Source organism: Microcaecilia unicolor, chromosome 2, assembly GCF_901765095.1.
Source record: "Microcaecilia unicolor chromosome 2, aMicUni1.1, whole genome shotgun sequence".
Classification (NCBI taxonomy): Eukaryota; Metazoa; Chordata; class Amphibia; order Gymnophiona; family Siphonopidae; genus Microcaecilia; species Microcaecilia unicolor.
The window spans coordinates 158,186,434-158,208,382 of NC_044032.1; the positions used below are offsets into that span (position 1 = coordinate 158,186,434).

The 21,949-nt window shown below is 45.6% G+C and overlaps 1 protein-coding gene across 4 annotated transcripts in view; it reads left to right on the forward strand.

Annotated features, from left to right (window-relative positions):
- Positions 1–21,949, forward strand: part of PAM (peptidylglycine alpha-amidating monooxygenase) — a 553,254-nt gene that overhangs the window by 476,488 nt on the left and 54,817 nt on the right. For all 4 annotated transcript variants that reach the window (XM_030193423.1, XM_030193421.1, XM_030193424.1 and 1 more), the window contains 3 exons: positions 5,084–5,200; positions 11,555–11,627; positions 11,864–12,074. In XM_030193423.1, the coding sequence (XP_030049283.1) occupies positions 5,084–5,200; positions 11,555–11,627; positions 11,864–12,074 (401 nt within the window). The remainder of the gene's footprint in view (positions 1–5,083; positions 5,201–11,554; positions 11,628–11,863; positions 12,075–21,949) is intronic.

The window sequence follows — 21,949 nt, forward strand, 5'->3', positions numbered from 1 at the left end:
CATCCTGTCCACAACAGCGACAATCCAGGCCAAGGGCACCTGGCAAGCTTCCCAAACGTACAAACATTCTATACATGTTATTCCTGGAATTGTGGATTTTTCCCAAGTCCATTTAGTAGCAGTTTATGGACTTGTCCTTTAGGAAACTGTCCAACTACTACTACTACTACTACTACTTAACATTTCTAAAGCGCTACTAGGGTTACGCAGCGCTGTACAATTTCACAAAGAAGGACAGTCCCTGCTCAAAGGAGCTTACAATCTAAAGGACAAAAAATGTGCAATCAATCAATTTGGGGCAGTCTAGATTTCTTGAATAGGGGTATAATGGTTAGGTGCCGAAAGCGACATTGAAGAGGTGGGCTTTGAGCAAGGATTTGAAGATGGGCAGGGAGGGGGCTTGGCGTATGGGCTCAGGAAGTTTATTCCAAGCATAGGGTGAGGCAAGGCAGAAAGGGTGGAACCTGGAGTTGGCGGTGGTGGAGAAGGGTACTGAGAGGAGGGATTTGTCCTGTGAGCGGAGGTTTCGGGTAGGGGCCTAAGGGAGATGAGGGTAGAGAGGTAATGAGGGGCTGCAGATTCGGTGCATTTGTAGGTTAGTAAGAGAAGCTTGAACTGTATGCGGTACCTGATCGGAAGCCAGTGAAGTGTCTTGAGGAGAGGGGTGATATGAGCATATCGGTCCAGGCGGAAGATAAGACGCGCAGCAGAATTCGGAACAGATTGAAGGGGGGATAGATGGTTAAGTGGGAGGCCAGTGAGGAGTAGATTGCAGTAGTCAAGGCGAGAGGTAATGAGAGAGTGGATGAGAGTTCGGGTGGTGTGGTCAGAGAGGAAAGGTCGAATTTTGCTGATGTTATAGAGGAAGAAGCGACAGGTCTTGGCTGTCTGCTGGATATGCACAGAGAAGGAGAGGGAGGAGTCGAAGATGACTCCGAGGTTGCGGGCAGATGAGACGGGGAGGATGAGGGTGTTATTGACTGAAATAGAGAGTGGAGGAAGAGGAGAAGTGGGTTTGGGTGGAAAAACAATAAGCTCGGTTTGGGCCATGTTCAGTTTCAGGTGCCGGTTGGACATCCAGGCAGCAATGTCGGATAAGCAAGCCGATACTTTGACCTGGGTTTCCGCAGTGATGTCTGGTGTGGAGAGATAAAGCTGGGTGTCGTCAGCATAAAGATGATATTGGAAACCATGAGATGAGATCAACGAGCCCAGGAAAGAGGTGTAGATTGAAAAAAGAAGGGGTCCAAGGACTGATCCCTAAGGAACTCCAACAGAGAGTGGGATGGGGGTGGAGGAAGATCCATGCGAATGTACTCTGAAGGTATGATGGGAGAGATAAGGGGAGAACCAGGAGAGAACAGAGCCCTAGAACCCAAATGAGGACAATGTGGCAAGAAGTAAATTATGATTGACAGTGTCAAAAGCGGCGGACAGGTCAAGGAGGATGAGGATGGAGTAGTGACCTTTGGATTTAGCAAGGAACAGGTCATTACAGACTTTAGTGAGTGCCGTTTCTGTCGAGTGTAGAGGGCGAAAACCGGATTGAAGTGGATCGAGGATGGCATGAGAGGAGAGAAATCAAGGCAGCGGCTGTGAACAGCGCGTTCAAGTATCTTGGAGAGGAAGGGTAGGAGGGAGATGGGGCGGTAGTTGGAAGAACAGGTAGGGTCTAGTGATGGTTTTTTGAGGAGTGGTGTGACTACAGCATGCTTGAAGGTGTCAGGGACAGTTGCAGTGGAGAGAGAGAGGTTGAGGAAAAAGGGGGAGTGACAGTCCAACCCCTTTTTAAACTCTGCTAAGCTAACCGCCTTCACCACTTTCTCCGGTAACGAATTCCACAGTTTAATTATACATTGGGTGAAGAAAAACTTTCTCCGATTTGTTTTAAATTTACTACACTGTAGTTTCATCGCATGCCCCCTAGTCCTAGTATTTTTGGAAAGCGTGAACAGACGCTTCACATCCACCTGTTCCACTCCACTCATTATTTTATATACCTCAATCATGTCTCCCCTCAGCTGTCTCTTCTCCAAGCTGAATAGCCCTTGCCTCGTTCTTCATAGGGAAGTCGTCCCATCCCCGCTATCATTTTAGTCGCCCTTCGCTGCACTTTTTCCAATTCTACTATATCTTTCTTGAGATGCGGCGACCAGAATTGAACACAATACTCAGTTGTTTGGGAGTGCTCCATGGCGCGACCGCACCTTAACTCCGAGCTGCCTCTATCTTTGGAACTACCTTTCTTATCTCTGCAATGAGCTGATCCCAATTAAACTTCTACCTTCTCTCCACTGATACAGCTCATGAAACTACAGGGTTCCTTTGTGCTTATGAACATCTAACTGTGAGTAATCATCTATGTTATTCAGTAAAGGAACATCAGAAAAGAACAAGAGATTTAGGTGTGTTGATGTGCTAGGGGTTTATACTTCAAGATATTGAGACTTATAGCTAAATAACTCTTAAGGAACAGCTATACAAGTCTCGAGAGACTTGACATGGGTGTCTCGGTTTTTACCGCCAGGTGATCTCTACCACAAGCTAAAAACGCTACCACGGTTTAGTAAAAGACCCCCTTAATCAGTTAAATGGGCTATTTGAAAATTATACCCCCACCCCCTTTCCTATTCCTTCAGGTAAATGTATTCATTGATGGAGCTTGTGTGAATGTCAGAAGCTATTGTTTTCCTTTACCTGCAGCTGCTCTTTGCTGCCCTCCCTCCCTAAAGCCGGTGCACTATCAGGGAGATGATCAGAAGCAAACGCCGGCGCTAGAGGCTGTTAGCGCCATACTAGTGCTGGCGTATGCTACCGCTCCATGATCAGAGCCCTCCAGCACGTGAAACAATGCGCTTGAGTGCTCTGAACACAACTAGCATTCAAATGCATGCTAAACAGGGCTAAACATATTCATCCCCAATGATCAGCGACCAGCGCGCCAAAGATTGGGTTGCTGGCTGCGGCAAACCCTACGCCAGCTCTGAGCTGGCGTTAGGGTTTGCAGATCATTGGGGAGGAATGGTGAGCCCTGTCCAGCATGCAGTTGCATGCTGGCAAGCCCCCATTCCTCCCAACAAAACAAACCTGCCAACGACAGGGGTCTGGAGGTCCGGCGGACCTCTAGTCCCCCTGACGACCCCCCCCCCCCCCCCAGGTTCAGGGAGGGCTGGAGATACGGTGGGTCTCCAGCCCCACCTAATTGTGCTCAACATGTTCAAATAGTCCCTGGTGGCCCAGTGGGCGACCAACCCCCCCCCCCCCCCCCCCCAGCGACAGGGGGGATGGAGGTCCGCTGGACAGCCAGTCCCCCCAATGATCCCCCCCTAGGTTCAGGGAGGGCTGGAGATCCGGTGGGTCTCCAGCCCCCCCAATCCTCCAGCAAAGTTTCCCTGGTGGTCCAGTGATCAATCCGCCCCCCTACCCCCTACCCCCTACCTTGTGGGTTGGAGGAGGGAGGTAGGATGCGCTGGGCAGGGCTACACACTGCTTGGACATGTTGAGGGGAGTTAGGGGGGCCTGGAGACCCACCGGATCTCCAGCCCTCACTGAACCTGGGGGGGGGACCGGAGGTCCGCTGGACCTCCTGCCCCCATTGCTTGGGGCAGGGGTAATTGGGGCCTGGTGGTCCCATGGACCTCCAACCCCTGTGTTTGACAGGTTTGGGTTTTTGACAGCCCAGACCTGTCAAACCAGTGCGGGAGGATTGTGCTGAGCGCCTGCTCAGGCACAATTCTCCTGCACTTCTACCCCATGATCAGAGATAATTGCGTTCTTAAATTTGCATGCAATTATCGCTGATCATAGGTCTAATAAGGCCGCGCGCTGTTCCAGTGCTATTTTTGGAGCGCTGTTTGGAACATGCTGGGTTTTGATTATCTGTCTGTAGGTGACCACCTAGCCTTGCCTAATGGTTGTGCCAGCCCTAGTCATAATACTTGAAGACCCAAATTGAGATAACCTCATCCATTGTTCATTGCAGAATTTCCTTGCACTACTGTAAAAGCTTATGTAATTTAGGGCACTCAAGGTTTTGTGTACTGATGGATCTCTGTTAAATAGTGCTATTCTTGGTTCATTCTGATGTTGCTCTGTATATTGATGTTACAGTAATAACATCAATACAAGAGCAATTCATTAGAAAATAATGAAAACAATAAATAATCAGCATAACTACAAAAGTTATAAAAGGTAAGGAGAGATGCATGGACTAGAAATCTTAGCTGGAAGTTCCCATGTAAGCATTATGCTTAATACAGACTCTTGGAATGTAACTAAACCTCTAGACAGTCTTAGTATAAACAGATGCCCTGTGTGTCATGCTTTGTTCATAAAGTTTTATTTTATGTTCACTGAATTGGATGTTAACACCACCTACAGTTACCTTCTCACTGGTCTGGACTACTTCTAACAACTAGGTAGGCCTGACTCCAAAGTGAGAGGCCATGTGCCCCACAAACCCTCCCATGGCTATTCTACTGAGCCATAGGGAGAAGCTCTGTGGATACACTGGGCGCTTGAGCACCCCCCGATACTGAGCAAACTCCTTCATGTCCAGGAGAAGGTGACTTGAATTGAGTGTAGCACCTGGTACCCCTTGTTTGAAAAGTTAGTTCCCAGGTTTACAGCTGAATGAAGACATTCTAATGTTAAACACTGCAATGCTCTTTTATACATGGCAAGTGATTAACTTAAGAATAGTAACATAGTAGATGACGGCAGAAAAAAAGACCTGCACGGTCCATCCAGTCTGCCCAACAAGACAACTCATGTGTGCTACTTTTTGTGTATACCCTACTTTGATTTGTACCTTTGCTCTTCAGGGCACAGACCGTGTAAGTCTGCCCAGCACTATCCCCGCCTCCCACTACCGACTCTGCTATCCAATCTCGGTTAAGCTCCTGAGGATCCATTCCTTCTGAACAGGATTCCTTTATGTTTATCCCACATATTCTCAAATACTGCTTTCAGAATGCTGATGTACATGCTATGAGCTTGTTTTATGAATCAGAGCTAAAATATGCTCCTTGGTTTCCCTTCTCTCAAATTTTGTTTCTTTTCTTTTTTTCCTTTTTTAATACAGTTCATTTGACAGGAACTTTGTGTACCAACAGCGGGGAATTGGACCTATTGAACAAAGCACTATTCTTGTGGTAGACCCAAGCAGTTCTGCAATACTCAAGTCTACTGGCAGAAATCTGTAAGATTTATTGAATCTTATTACCAATATACAAAAGACTATGTGGTATGTTTACTAAGGTGCGTTAGCGTTTCTAAAGCGCCTGTAAAGTTAAGGCGCGTTAAACACTAACATGCCTATACATTTCTATGGGCACATTAGCGTTTAACATATGTAAACCAATTACGTGCGTTAAAAATGCTAACACACCTATAGTGCACCTTAGTAAGCTTAGGCGTATGTGTTTCAGATGTCTTTTTATCATCATTAAAAGTTACTTTTCAAAGTGCGGTTAGATCATCAGTATGCATGGATTTATATGAAAAGCACAATTTAAAATCCCTGTGTTTGCCTTAATTATTATTTAGTAATGCAATTTCTCCATTCCCATGTTTGTCATCTACAGCTGTTCAGAATTCAAGAGAACTGTTGCTGTTTAGTTTTCCTCAGTTTACCCCATTGTTAGGAGAAAACAAAGGAGGGGTGGGGAAAATAGGGTCTATCCAAACAATGGGGGAGACGTATATTTTAATAACACAATGATATTTATTGCAAATGGTTGACTCAATCCAGCCGTGTTTCGGCGCTGTAGCGCCTTCTTCAGGAGTCTTTAAAGGGTATATTCAGTGTTTAGGTGGTAAACACACTGGGAGATAAAGCACTGAGGAATACACAATTCCTTCCCTTCAACGAGCAAAAGGAGGTGCAGCAAATCACAGGAGTAGTAGCACATCCGAAAGAGGGGCTAAAGCAATGAGGAATACACAATTCCTTCTCTTCAACGAGCAAAAGGAGGTGCAGCAAATCACACTGTGATTTGCTGCAGCTCCTTTTGCTCGTTGAAGAGAAGGAATTATGTATTCCTCAGTGCTTTATCTCCCAGTGTGTTACTATTTTAAATCAGTCTGAAAGAGTGAGGGCATCATCCCCATATTGCTTTTCCTATTTCTTATTTATTTATGTTTTTAACTTTGAAAAACCAGGTCTGGGAGAGTAGGAAGATGGCGACATTGGCCACATATACAGCCTTTATTAATTTTTTAATTGGACATGGAGGGATGAAGGTGGTAAACAAACACAGTGAAGCTGACAATGAAACAGCACCCAGTAATGATGGTGTCAAAACCTTTAATCAAACCAAGGTGTTACTCGACACGGGCCTGTGTTTTGGCCAACTGACCTGCATAAGGAGTCTGTGAAACATAAACTACGCAGATACGTATATATTGGTAATAGTAATACAGAACTATACAGAAAATTTAAATAGACATAAATAGTGGAATATACATATAGAGATCTCCACTATACTCTAAACATTGTGTTATATCTAAAACTGTAACATAAGCAAAAGTGATAAAACATGGAGAAAATGTGGTATGGGAATGAATTAAACTCATATCTGAACATTAAGAGAGACATATCTTAACCATAGAAACCAACTATGTAAACCATAGAAACCAACTATATAAATCGCACAGGCAACCAGAACGTTCTCCACCGCCTACTGTCTAGTGGACGCATTTCCCAACTACTTAATGAAAATGCCTCCTGACCAATTCATTGCAGATCTAACATCCCAACTAAACTACATGTTCCAGCAAGGCCTATTCCCCAAAGGTAAAGGTAACATCTTACTCACACCAATACCAAATACCAATTTCCTATACACTATAAACCTTGCTGGTAAACAAATATATGTGAGAGTGCTCCACTCACTTTCGCTTCCACAAAACTGTCAGAACATAAAAGCAAACACTTGTAAATGAAAAAGCTCTAATCCTTGCTGCTGAATGCTACCCTTTGTGTTCCTAGAAATTATACAAAAAATACTAGTAGATTTCCCACATAATAAGAAGTAAAATCTTGCGCTCCTCAAGTTGCACTAAAACCTCCTAAACTCAATAAGACTTAACGTGCATTAGTTGTCTTTCTAATCCTTACTCACAAGCACATGGATGCTGACAGTGATGCCAGAGGTGCCAAGAAACTCTGAAAATATTCTTACCACATATCATATGATTGTCCAGTGTAATGTGTAGTAGCAACTAAAAAGAGTGTTTAATCAGTTTGTAATATAAAGCCCACTTCCATAATCAGAGCTTAAATACCTAATCATTTTCCAATTAAAAACTTTGCACTGCATCTTCCTTATACAAACAGTCTAACACACCACCATCAGCGTCTGCGGGAAAACATGTTAAAGTGGAACAAAAAGGTATATTCATCCCATTGAAAAAAACTCCCTAAAACTCCCTAAAATCTATCTATCTATCTATCTATCTATCTATCTATCTATCTATCTATCTATCTATATATATATATATATATATATATATATATATAATAGTACTCTCCATGCAAAATTATACCGAACTCTTAAGGAGTTCCTTCACTTCCGAAACATTAGTTTTGACGCGGAGAAAGCCTTTGGCCGGGTCTATTGGTCATTCCTATTTAAAGTACTTCAGGCTTATGGTATCACTGGGGTTTTTCTTTTTTTTTGATGCAGTGAGAGTTCTTTATTCTTTTTCCATGGCAGTTCTCTGAGTTAATGGGTTTTATTCATCCCTGTTTCCTATTCAACGAGGTAAGCGGCAAGGTTGCCCACTTTCCCTCTTGTTGTTTGTCTTGGTATTAGACCCCCTTATTCGGGAAATTATCGCTCATCCTGAAATTCACGGGGTACCATTTCACATGTTAAGTTTTAAAGTTTCTGTTTTTGCGGATGATTTATTGGTTATTCTTACTGACCTGCAATCCTCTGACTGCACTGTTGGAATTAGTCCAGGAATCTGGGGACTTTTCAGGTTTTCATCTTAACTTCCTGAAACCCCTTGGCTGTCACCTCTTTTCCACAGGTTCAACAGGGTTGGGAAGGTACATTTCCTTTGCGTTGTGCAAATAGCTCTCTTTGTTATCTGGGGAATCGTCTCTCTATGCAGCCTTCAGAATTGTATCCTTTAACTATGACTCAGCTGTTAGAGTTGACTTCCGCCACCCTGACGAGCTGGCAATCCCTACCTTTGGGTGTGCATGGTAGGATTCACTTCTTTAAGATGGTGGAGTTCCCAAATTGGTTGCATTGTTTTCAACTGCTTCCATTTAAGATCTTAAAGAAAGACTTTTGGGTGCTTCACTGTAGTTTGTCCTGTTTCTTTTGGGGAGGGAGAAAACCTAGACTTCCAATTCACAGCCTTATGGGATCCTGGAGAATGGGGGGGGGATGGGTTTACCCGATCTTCATAAATATAATCAAGCATGCCTCGCCTGTCATTTAGGAGATTGGTTGTTGAACCTCAATGATTATACTCCCCGAAGTCTGGAAAAGGAATTTTTTCATCCCTGGCATTTTAGTTTTCTCCTACAGTCTCCTTTTACAGACCTAACGAAATCCATCCGCAGGAGCAGTTTGCTACCATCGTTACGAATGTTAAGGAAAAATCTCTCTAAATTGTAGGGTTTGCCTCCTTAACCCGCTAGATTCCTTCAACTTCAGGGGAACATTCATTTCTCTCTGGGACTCACCAATGTAGCCTTTCGCAAATGGGCAACTCTGGGGATTACTCATCTGGAACATGTTCTTTACACTGATGGCTCTCTGTTGTCTCTGGAAACCCTGGGGGGAGAGCTTTTCGACTTCTTTGGCGAATAGGTTTGCTTATCTTCAATTACACCACTATATAGCTTCATTAGATCTCATAGCTTTAACAGCAGACCATCAGGATAAGCTATACCTGTTTTTTGTAGAGGGTGAGAGAGAGATCGATTTTCGGTCTCCACCCTTTATAAAGCTCTCCTTTAGTTGTATCCCTCTAAAACCTTTTACTGGTGTCAGCAAGGTGGGAGGAAGATTTAAATAGATCACCTGCTTCTCTCAACATAGATAAATTAATTGCTTATATTCCCCAGCTGTCTATAATGGCAAATTTAAGGAAATGTCAATTTAAACGTTTACATCATGCCTACATATTCCAGACCCAATTGTTCCATATGGGGCGCATGGCAACTCCTGTTTGCCTGAAATGTTCAACTTGCTGCAATTCCTTCTTTCATGCTTTTTAAGGATTCTGTATTGTCCACATATTCTGGACTCAGCTGATCCATTATCTGGAGGATTTATTAGGCATGTCTATTCCTTTCTCTGCTGCCTTTTTTTTTTTTTTTGTTAGATCAATATGAGATTTCATCTGGGTACAGAGTGGCCCTCATCTGTTCATTCGTAAGGCAGCTCTTTTGGGTAAGAACTTGATTCCTAGAGTGTGGACGACTTCCGATTCTCCATCCTATTGGGGCTGGAGGAATTCCTTACACCAACACATGTTGCTGGAAGAACAGGGAGTGGGCAGTACTCCTAAATGTAGGCAGAAATGTTTGGCAATTTGGGACTCCTATATTTCTTCACTTCCCCCCAAGGCTAGAAGTTTAGTTCTTGATACTCTTTGAGAAGATCTTGTTGTTGGGGCTTGGGGTATTGGGGAGTCCCCTGCTTGGAGGTGATGTGTGGTTTTTCTTTTCTCGCTCTTTCTTGTCTTGTTTTGGTTTTATGGGTGTTTTGGGCTGCTGGGCAGTAGAGGGTGGGTAGAGAGATAGAGGAGTCTCTAGTTCACGTTAATCAGTTAGCTTTCCTAATGTAATTGGTGCCCTCTATTTTGACACGTCATTATACTTTGTAGACTCATGGACTTAATTTTCCTCTTGGGGCCTTGCTTGAGCAGAGTACATTTCATCAACACTGTATCATTGTTGCATTTTATCCTTAACATGGCTGATTGTTAAAGCTTTGTTTCATTCATTCCCTGGACGTATACCCTCGGAGGGTTACAAGGGTTCAGACCCTCTGAGGTAAAATTTTTGTTTTGGATCATAGGGAGGGTTGGAGTCAAAGGGAGGGGTCCTCTAACACATAGGTTTCTATGGTTGGGTTAGTCAGTGGGCAGCCTAAGTCTATTTTATTCCAGTGCCAATGAGTTAATAGTTCTGGCTTGATTACTGTTGACGGATAGGGGAGGGTAGAGTGGGTGTAGAAGATGGGAGGGGACATAAGAAGGAGAGGGTCTGCTTTTGTAGACCTCATTGTTAAAAATTACTGACTTTGCCTGAAAATTCTTTGTTATTTGTTATGCTCTTATGTTGGTTCAGTAAAACAGAATTAAACATAAAAAGGTTTAATTGATTTGTGCTTGATATTCAATACTCACCAGCTAAGTCTAGGGAATCCAACTGTACCCAGTCTAAGTGATCAGATTTTTGTTGGTTGGATTTAGGTGAATTTTTAGCTTTAAAACCTGCTGATTAGTGTCAGCTGAAAGTTTTACTAAAAATAACTAGCTGAAGTTGGTTATCTTACCTTCACAGCTGGTTTTTGAATATTGACCTCTGTAAGGGCACTATTCTGCAAGCTGATAAGCAGTAAATTTATCCAGATAACTTTAGGATATTCTTTTCCGCATAAGTGATAATTCTGTGTCTCTGCATGGTTCTCAGTGAATTTGAACGTTGTGGTTTCTTTGCTCCCACATTTTTGTCATAAGAGAGTGGAGAATATGTGGTGAATAAAAACAGCAGCATTTTAATCAACCCCATGGACGCAATACAACCTCCCAATCTTACACACTGCTTATTACTTCCACTTGCTTTCCCATCCTTGACTGACAGGAGGCAAACAGAGCAAAATACATCTCCCAGCAGATGATTAATTTTGAACAGAGATAGCAGAAACCATAGGAGAAAAGTTTTTCTGGGGAACTGTCCTTGTCAGAGTGGGGGCGAGTAGGGTTGTGGTTAGATAAGTGGATCAGAGGGAGTGTGCAGAATGGGGAGTGGGTGAATGTTAGGAGGCTGCATTCTGAGGCCACCAAAAAATTTGTTTTGAGAACCTCTTTTTTTTAAGAGCATGCATATTTCCATGATAGCACAATTATCACAGCACTTCGTAGGGTTGTTGGGCCCCTTTCAAACATCACATAATGACATCAGGGCAGTATCCTTACTTCTGACAGGAGCAAGTGTAGCATTCTGTAAATGCTGAGAGTAGTTTAGACAGTATTTTGTATAGGATAAATAATTCAGCAAGTACAGAAATAAGGTGGACCGTATGGCCTGGAATTCTTAATCTGATCCCAGGTTCTGCATAGCTAGCCTTCCTCTGTGCATTGTATTGACCCTGGGCAGCACAAGAGCTTGCACTTGAGGGATCCTGAATTTTATTGTGGGCTTCAAATTTGTTGGCTTTACTTTGCCTTATCATTGATTGATAAGGCCCTATTAAACATTGCAGAGGACTAATTAGCATTGTAGTTCATATTTAAGGAACTGTGGCTGGTTTTGCACACCATTCTGTTTTAATTGTGCTTTCTTTTTCATGTGTGATTGCAGCTTTTATTTACCACATGGCCTGAACGTAGATAAGGATGGCAATTATTGGGTCACTGATGTAGCTCTGCATCAGGTGCGTTTTATTCCATTTCACAGTGTCTACAAAGCATTGCTGTAGTATGATAGCATGACTGTACTTTGATTTATGCTAGACATTGCTATTTTAAACAGTAGTCATGCATGTCAAAAGCTACAGTTCATATAGCATTAACGATTTGATGGTTTATAAGCTTTAGCAACTGCTTCTTTCATGTTTTTACTGTTGAGACTTTAGGTTCTCTCCATCTGAACTTGTGATTCTCTAAAAAGGTGTTTAAGCTGGCAGCCGACAGCAGAAAAGGTCCCCTCCAAATCCTGGGAAAGCCATTTCAACCAGGCAGTGACAGGAACCACTTCTGCCAACCAACCGATGTGGCTGTGGATCCAATAACAGGCAACTTTTATGTAGCAGATGGCTACTGCAACAGCCGAATCATACAGTTCTCACCCAATGGGATGTTCATCACGCAGTGGGGAGCAGGTATGTGCATAAACCCCATAGGAAGTTAATTTTATAAAGTAAGGACCAACATTTGAGTGCCAAACATGCACACAAATGGCTGGAATATATGTGTGTATTTGTGCACAAATATGTGTAGATGCCAATAATCCAGCTACATGCTTTGATGTAACTATGTGCATATCTTCGATGGAATGAAATTTGTAGGTGAATGTTCACGTGGGTGGCATTGGGGCAGAGCTCCCACACGTGCACAACTTCTAGGATATGAAGTTAAGTACGTATCTGTGGAATTTAAATGTGAGCATTTATATGACCTCTATGGCTGGCACAGAACAGCACAGAGAAGGTTCAAAGCGCAAAACACAATCCAAAGCACAAAAAGTACCAAGAGCCTTCAAAAATGGGACGTCCTTTTATTCCACAGCGTAGATCACTGGTTCACAAACCTGGTCCTGGAGGCACCCCAGCTAGTCAGATTTTCAGGATATCCACAATGAATATTCATGAGAGAGATCTGCATGCAGTGGAGGCAGTGCTTGCAAATCTGTCTCATGAATATTCATTGTGGGTATCCTGAAAACCTGAATGGCTGGGGGGTGCCTCTAGAACCAGGTTTGGGAACCAGTGGTGTAGATCAATCTTGTACATCAATGACGCAATCCTTTTGGGTCATTGATGTACAAGATTGATCTATGCTGTGAAATAAAAGGACTTGGCCCGTTTTTGAAGGCTCTTGGTACTTCTTGTGTTTTGGATTACGCCTATCCATATAAATGCACATATACCCACTTATGCTAGTATTCTATAAAGGAAAGTAGGCACCTGCTTTCCCTTATAAAATAGGCTCCAATTAGGCACCACTTTATAGAATTACCCCAGTAGTGCCCTATATCTTTGTTCAGTCATTTCTGTTACAGGTTGTGACCTAGAGAAGATGTTCACTTTCTTCATTAGAAAATAGTGGATGCAAATTCTGATTTCTGTAGCTTGCAGAAGACTCTAGATGGCCTCTTTCTTTTTCTCTGTTTAGTTAATTTGCAGATACATCAGGAAGCAACAGCATAATAAAAAGATGGTCATAATGCATGCCTGCTTAATTTCATCTCCATTATTCTGTAGCAGATGACTCCTTCCCCCTAAGAAGAATGAATACAACTGTTCATTCCATATCATCAAGCTGATCAATCCATAGACTGGTGGGTTGTGTCCATCTACCAGCAGGTGGAGATAGAGAGCAAACTTTTGCCTCCCTATATGTGGTCATGTGCTGCCGGAAACTCCTCAGTATGTTCTCTATCTCAGCAGGTGGTGGTCACACACAGCAGCAGCTCTGGCTAGGCCTCCAAGCCTAATCCTTAGGTTTTGTTGAGGCCTGGGGTTGAGGGCTCTTTTGAGCAAGTGCAAACCTGGTGGTGCCAGGTCCCTCCTTTTCTCCCCCCTCCCGCTGGCTCCGTTTAAAAAAAAAATATATATATATATTTTTAAACGTCTTTAAAGGCGTTTAATTCGACGTTTCTTTAAACGTTCATTGCAGCTACTCACTGGGACACCAGTTCGTTACAGCTCGGAGCGGCAAGCAGGTAATTTTACCTTTTTATAGCGGGCAGGGGGTTCCCCGATTCTTCTCCTCGTGGCAATGGCGTCGGAGGGCGAGGGCGCAAAGGGTCGCTCCCCGGATCGCTGGAGCGCTTCTAGAGGGGATGCGGGGGTTTTACAACCTGATTCGCCCTTGATGGGTGATAGTTTAGTGACCGATGAATGTCCCGGTCGTTCCTCCGGCGTGGCGGTTTTTTCCCGCCATAAACGCCCATCCCCCGCTCCTCGCCTCCGCCATCTTGGCCGGCCACGCGGCTCGGACGGCTTCTTCGGGGCCGCCCTTGAGGTTGGAGACATTAATGCCATGAACGCCCTTAATTTGGGCGACGGCACAAAAGCGGCTAAAGTTAAGCGCCGTTCTTCCCGCGCGGCTCCTTCACGGAGTTTCGCGCCGGACGCCATTTTGGATGCGCAGCATGTCTCTCCCCCGCTATTGCGAGCGCCGGTTGAGAGTGCGTCTAGGGCTGTTGCCCAGGCTGCGGAAGTGCACAGTCTGGGGGGTTTCTCCCCCGAGTTTGTTTTGCTGCTGCATCAGGCTTTCCTCATGCAAAACGCTGCCCCTGCTCCCTCTTCTGATAAAGAGGTTGAGGTTCCCAGAGGTAAACGCCCTCGGGTTGATTTCCAGGCCTTGGAGGACTTTTGTCTCCTCCGATGTAGATGAGGGCAGCGTGTCTGAGGTCTCCCAACGATCCTTTGCGGATTCCTTGGAGGAGATAGATCCCCGCTCGGCTGGAGCGGATGACCCCTCTGCAGCGCGGCTTTTTAGCCCAGAGGATTTGCCCAACCTGTTGTTACAGGCCATGGACACTTTGAAGATTTCCTCTCCGGAGGACGTCTCTCCCTCAGCCCCTGTTGGCTCTGCCATTATGCTGGGGACGAAGCGCCCGCCTAGAACCTTCCACGTGCATGATGCCTTGCACACCTTAATTGCGGCTCAATGGGATGTCCCGGAAACGAGCCTTAAAGTGGCTAGGGCTATGTCCCGCCTCTATCCTTTGGCTGTGAGTGAACGTGAGGCCTATCTGTGGCCTACCGTGGATTCTTTAATCACTGCGGTGACTAAGAAAACGGCGTTGCCGGTGGAAGGTGGCACGGCCCTAAAGGACGCCCAAGACAGAAGATTGGAGGCGGCCTTAAGGTCGTCCTTTGAGGCAGCTGCTTTAAGTTTGCAGGCCTCAGTTTGCGGCTCCTATGTGGCCAGGGCGTGCCGGACTATGGTGCAGCGGGCTTCCCCCTCGGATCATTCCTTGAGGGCTGATTGGCCGGCCCTGGAATCGGGCTTAGCCTATTTGGCAGACTTGCTGTATGATGTCTGGAGAGCCTCAGCTAAAGGCATGGCTCAGACAGTCTCTGCGCGGCGGTGGCTTTGGCTGAAACATTGGTCTGCTGACCACGCCTCTAAATCCCGCCTGGCTAGATTGCCTTTTAAAGGCAAGCTGCTCTTTGGGGTCGAGCTGGACAAAATCGTGACCGATCTCGGCACGTCTAAGGGCAAGAAATTACCAGAGGTCAGGGCTCGGGTTAGTACTCGTCCCGATACCTCCAGAGGACGGTTGCAGGAAGCCCATCGGTACCGCCCGGGCAAGTCGGGTTCCTCTGCCCCCTCTTCCTTCAAGAGGAATTTCTCCCCCAAGCAGCATTCCTTTCGCAGAGACCGCCGTCCCGGAGGTGCTCCCTCCGGTCCTCCCCCAGGGTCTCGTACCCAATGACGGGGCCTTGGTCCACGCCCCAGTGCAGATTGGAGGACGGCTGTCCTCGTTTCTGGGCGAGTGGACCACTATAACTTCAGACGCGTGGGTGCTGGAAGTCATCAGAGACGGCTACAAGGTAGAGTTCTGCCAACCCTTAAGAGACGGGTTTGTACTCTCTCCCTGCAAGTCTCCGGTCAAGCTGTGATAGTGCAGCAGACCTTGGACAACCTGATCCGCCGGGGTGCGGTCGTTCCGGTGCCAAAAAATCAGATTGGCAAGGGACGTTACTCCATTTACTTTGTGGTTCCAAAGAAAGGAGGTTCTGTCCAGCCTATCCTCGACCTCAAAGGGGTCAATCGGGCCTGGAAAGTGAGGCACTTTCGCATGGAGACTCTCCGCTCTGTTATAGCGGCAGTGAAGGCAGGAGAGTTCTTGGCTTCCTTGGACATCAAGGAAGCGTACCTGCATATTCCCATCTGGCCTCCTCTCCAACGCTTTCTGCGTTTTACAGTCCTGAGACGACACTTCCAGTTCAGAGCCCTCCCTTTCGGGTTGGCTACTGCTCCGCGGACCTTTTCCAAAGTAATGGGGGTCATAGCGGCCTTCCTGCTAAAGGAAGGAGTACAAGTCCATCCTTATCTGGACGACTGGTTGATCCGAGCCCCCTCTTATGCAGAGTGCGGCAAAGCTATGGACCGGGTAATTGCTCTTTTGAGCTCCCTGGGATGGATCATCAACTGGAAGAAGAGCCAGCTGCGCCCGACTCAGTCCCTGGTGTATCTGGAAGTTCGATTCGACACCCAAGTGGGCAGAGTGTTCCTGCCAGACAATCGGATTGTCAAGCTTCAGGCTCAGGTGGACTAGTTCCTAGTAGCCTCTCCTATTCGGGCTTGGGACTACGTGCAGCTGTTGGGCTCTATGACGGCCACGATGGAAGTAGTGCCCTGGGCCAGGGCTCATATGAGACCACTACAGCTATCTCTGCTGCTGCGCTGGACTCCGATGTCGGAGGATTATGCTGTGCGCCTTCCCATGGACCCAGCAGTGCGCAAGGCGCTGAGCTGGTGGACGCAGACAGACAAGTTGTCTGCAGGATTGCCTCTGGTGACCCCGGAGTGGATTGTCGTCACGACAGACGCCTCTTTAATGGGCTGGGGAGCCCACTGCTTGGGAAGGACAGCGCAGGGGCTCTAGTCTCCTGCAGAGGCAAGTGGTCTATCAACCTCCTGGAACTCAGAGCCATTCGGTTGGTGTTATTGGAGTTCATCCCGGTACTGGTGTTGAAGCCTGTACGGGTCCTGTCGGACAATGCCACGGCTGTGGCCTATATCAACCGCCAGGGAGGTACCAAGAGCGCCCCTCTAGCCAAGGAGGCTATGAGTCTTTGCCAGTGGGCGGAAGCGAACCTGGAGCAGCTTTCAGCGGCCCACATTGCCGGAGTCATGAATGTCAAGGCGGACTTTCTCAGTCGCCATACCTTGGAGCCCGGAGAGTGGCAACTATCTGCTCAGGCGTTCTTGGACATCACGAAGCGCTGGGGCCAGCCGAGCCTAGATCTGATGGCGTCATCGGCCAATGGCCAAGTGCCGCGCTTTTTCAGCAGAGGACGGGACCCTCGATCCCTGGGAGTAGATGCTCTTCTCCAACAGTGGCCGACACAAGAGCTCCTCTATGTGTTTCCGCCCTGGCCCATGTTGGGCAGGGTGCTAGACCGGGTGGCAAAGCATCCCGGCAGGGTAATCCTGGTGGGTCCGGATTGGCCCAGACGTCCCTGGTATGCGGACTTGTTCAGGCTCTCAGTCGACGATCCTCTGCGGCTGTCAGTGGAGCAGGGCCTGTTACATCAGGGTCCCGTGGTGATGGAGGATCCCTCTCCCTTTGGTCTTACGGCCTGGCTATTGAGCGGCAGCGTCTGAGGAAGAAGGGCTTCTCAGACAAGGTCATCGCCACTATGCTGAGAGCGAGGAAGCGCTCTACTTCTACTGCTTACGCCAGGGTTTGGCGTATCTTTGCAGCATGGTGTGAAGCAGGCTCACTTTCTCCCTTCACTGCTCCAATTTCTTCAGTGTTGGCGTTCCTGCAAGAAGGTCTGGAGAAAGGCCTGTCGCTCAGTTCCCTTAAAGTCCAGGTAGCGGCTCTGGCTTGCTTCAGGGGCCGCCTGTAGGGTGTTTCCCTGGCTTCGCAGCCAGATGTGGTGTGCTTTCTCAAGGGAGTTAATCACCTGCGCCCTCCTCTGCACTCAGTGGTGCCTGCGTGGAATCTCAACCTGGTGCTAAGAGCATTGCAGAAGCCGCCTTTGGAACCCTTGTCGAGGGCATCTCTGAAAGACCTGACGTTGAAAGCAGTCTTTTTGGTGGCTATCACTTCAGCCAGAAGAGTTTCCGAGCTCCAGGCGCTCTCATGTCGAGAGCCTTTTCTGCAGTTCACTGAGGCAGGAGTGACTATTCGCACAGTGCCTTCCTTCCTGCCCAAGATTGGTTCTCGCTTCCATGTGAATCAGCAGCTCTGTCTCCCTTCCTTTCGTAGGGAGGACTACCCAGAGGAGTACTCTGCTCTTAAATATCTGGATGTGAGACGAGTCATCATCAGATACTTGGAAGTGACCAATGATTTCCGGAAATCGGATCATCTGTTTGTCCTGTTTGCAGGTCCTCGTAAGGGTCTGCAGGCTGCTAAGCCTACAGTGGCAAGATGGGTCAAGGAAGCCATTGCAGCGGCTTATGTGGCCGCGGGGAAGGTGCCGCCTATCCAGCTGAAGGCTCACTCCACGAGAGCTCAGGCGGCCTCGATGGCAGAGGGCGGATCCGTCTCCTTGGAAGAGATATGCAAGGCGGCAACTTGGGCTTCGGCTCATACATTCTCCAAGCATTACCGTTTGACTGTGGCTGCACGGGCGGAGGCCCGGTTTGGAGCTTCAGTGTTGAGGTCAGGGATTTCTATGTCCCGCCCTGGGTGAGTACTGCTTCGGTACATCCCACCAGTCTATGGATTGATCAGCTTGATGATATGGAAGGTAAAATTATGTATAATCATACCTGATAATTTTCTTTCCATTAATCATAGCTGATCAATCCATAGCCCCTCCCAGATATCTGTACTGTTTATATTCTGGTTGAATTTTAGGTTCAAGGTTAGCCTTCAGTTACTTCAGGAGGACTTCGTGTTCAAGTTCTTCTTTCACTTGGATTCTTCAAGAGTTGAGACGAGTTTGTGTTACAGTGAGCTGCTGCATTCCTCTCCCCTCCGTTATACGGGGCTGGATTGAGACATAAATTCTGCCGGCACTCCCTCCCGCTTCGTGCGGCTGTAGGGCAGCTTTGTACCTCTCCCGCTTCGGCGGTGTTAGGGTCAGTCAGCTCCTCCCGCGGTTGCGGTTGCAGGATAAGCCAGATCCCCCCGCATCGGCGGGTGTGGTGTCCCTCCCCCGCTCCGCGGGGATGAGCTGGACGGATTCCCCTCCCCCACTTGTGTGGGGATGAGCTGGGTTAATTCCCCTCCCCCGTTTCGGCGGTGGTGAGCTGGGCAGAGTGTCCCTTCGTGGGTGTAATTCTCTAAGTGCTGAGTCCTGCGGATGGAGCTTTGATATCGACATACTGAGGAGTTTCCGGCAGCACATGACCACATATAGGGAGGCAAAAGTTTGCTCTCTATCTCCACCTGCTGGTAGATGAACACAACCCACCAGTCTATGGATTGATCAGCTATGATTAATGGAAAGAAAATTATCAGGTATGATTATACATAATTTTACCTTTTCTGTGTGGGGAATAGGGTGGAGTTATAGAACTTTGACATCCTTCACTGGGGTAGCTGTGCATGTAGCATAGGGAGACTAAAATATAGAGAGATGAATTATGAGTTAAATTTTTATTCTGTGTTTTGTGTTAGAATTTAAAGAGAATTAAAGGGACAGAGAGAGAGAGAATATTTTAGGATATTAAGGTTTATTACAAGTTAGAGAATTCCTAAACTGAAGAAAACTCACATTTAACAAAATAAAATGTAGAGAATATAGCCATTACTTCAAAAGAGGAAAGTGAAATATTACTGAAGTCGTATTCTTCACGTGAGCATTGAGTGTGAGGTTTCGATCAATGGTAACTCCAAGAATTTTCAAATTTTGTGCAACGGGAAGAGAATAGTATGGTGTGGTTATGGTGGAGTACTTGTTTGTGTTGTGTTGTGAGGTGAGTACAAGGCATTGTGTTTTTTCTGCGTTGAGTTTTAACTGGAATGCATCCGCCCAGGAGTGCATGATTTGGAAGCTTTGGTTGATCTTGTTGGTAATTTCGTTTAAATCATGTTTAAACGGGATATAGATCGTGACATCGTCTGTGTATATGTAGGGGTTGAGGTTGTGATTGGCTAGAAGTTTGGCTAAAGGTATCATCATTAGGTTGAAGAGAGTTGGTGAGAGGGGGGGATCCTTGAGGAACTCCACATTCAGGTATCCATGGGGGTGATATGTCCGCGTTAGTTGTTACTTGGTATGATCTTGTGGTCAGGAATCCTTTGAACCATTTAAGCACTGTACCTCCAACTCTGAAGTATTCTAGTATATGTAATAGTATTCCATTATTAACCATGTCGAAGGCGCTGGACATGTCGAATTGTAAGAGGAGTATATTGTTACCAGTTGCAATTGCTTGTTTGAATGAGTTCATTGCGGATACTAGTACAGTTTCGGTACTGTGATTTGACCGAAAACCTGATAGAGATTCATGGAGGATTGTTTAGGTATTCAGTGAGTTGTTTCGTCACTATGCCCTCCATGAGTTTGGTTATGAGCGGAATAGATGCTACTGGGCGATAGTTGGTTAGGTCCATTGTGCTTTTCTTAGCATCTTTTGGGAGCGGAGTAAGTAAGATGTTTCCTTTCTCCTTTGGAAAGAGGCCATTTTGAAGCCTGTGGTTTACATGATTCGTAAGATCTTTTTTGAATTGTTTGGGGGCGGACTTTATTAGGCTGGAAGGGCAAATGTCTAGTTTGCATTGTGATTTGGCGTATTTTCCGATCCATTGTGAGTGTTCATCTGGCGCTATCTTGTCGAAGTTGATCCAAGATCAATCTGCTGGGCATTCCCCAGGTTTTGGGTCTAGACATTCAAGGATGCGTGTGTACTCTGTGATGTTGGTAGGTATCATGAGTCGGAGCTTTATAATTTTATCATTGAAGTAGTTTGCAAGATTTGTTGCAGATGGGGGTGTCTATATTGTTAGAGGTAACCGGTGTAGTATTTAGGAGATGGTTTACGAGTGAGAAGAGTTTGTGTGTGCCCTTGTAGTTTGGTCTTATTTTGGTTTTGTAGTACGTTCTGTTCGTTTGTCTGATAGAATATTTGTATTTTCTTTGTAGCTGTTTCCAGTCTTTGAGTGTGTGTTCGTCTTTTTTCTTGCTCCATGCTCTTTCTAATCTTCTGATTTGTGTTTTTAATTCTTTCAATTCTTCATTAAACCATGGTATTGAATTTTTCATATGTGAGGTTCTGGTTTGGAGTAGTGCTATGTTGTCTAGTACTGTTCTGCATCTATTGTCAACTAAAACCAGAGAAGAGAGAAAAAATAGACGTTCTACTCATTCATTATCTTGACAAAGATAATGAATGAGTAGAACATTTGATCGGAAGTGTGAGCATGAACACCATTGCTTGGTCATTTGAAATACTGGGCATTGTATGACTACACGGTGCCCTTAAGGGGCGAATCATACAGAACTACTTTATTTCTCTGTTTCTGTCCACTGTTCAGTGGATCTAACTCACTTGTTTTGGACTGGTCCAGTAGGACTAAATGAAAGGAAATTATCAGGTAAGACATAATTTCTTCTTAGCCAATTTAATTTCCAATTCAAGTTTTCAGTATTGGAGTTCCTGGCAGCACTTAGCATGCACTTCCATTATTTCTATTCCTAATGATATTGTTTCATACTGCCTTTTTTCTAATTGCCATAGTATAAAATACTGTTTTCCTTTAGTCACATTTCACAATGATTTGTAGTGTCTGGCCTAGCTTGGCCTGGACAAACAGCCCACCCCTGTTTGAGGATTGGCCATACTGCTGAAATTTTTTTTATATCCCATTTACATATTTGACATCATAGTTTTCAAACTTGGAACATATATTCTGAGGGAAACTATACAAAAGGTTTCTGCATCACCTAGAATGTACACTGCACTGAACCCTGGAAAAGGTGATATTAGCGGTATACAAGAATTGATTTGATTTGATCTGATCATTAAAATGTGTATGTTGAGTTTTATGTAGTATAGGAATTTAGAGCCACTTACTAATACTACATTTTTCTGAATTTACTTAGATTGATACTGAACTGAAATTGAATTCCTTGGCTATTTAAAAGTACAGTGAGATACTGATCATACAGAATGCTTTAGTGATCATTAATTAAGTTGTTATTGGAAGGTCAGATACCCAAGATTTAATTTCACCACAGAGTGTCTTATAATCCATTGATCTCCCTTTAAGGACTGGTTACAACCGCTGGAAACAGCAAAACAGATTCCCCATTCATTTGTCAAAAACAGAGGAAATGACAGTAGGTAAAAACCATGTATTCCAGTTGTAGACTGCCCATTCTTGATATTATAC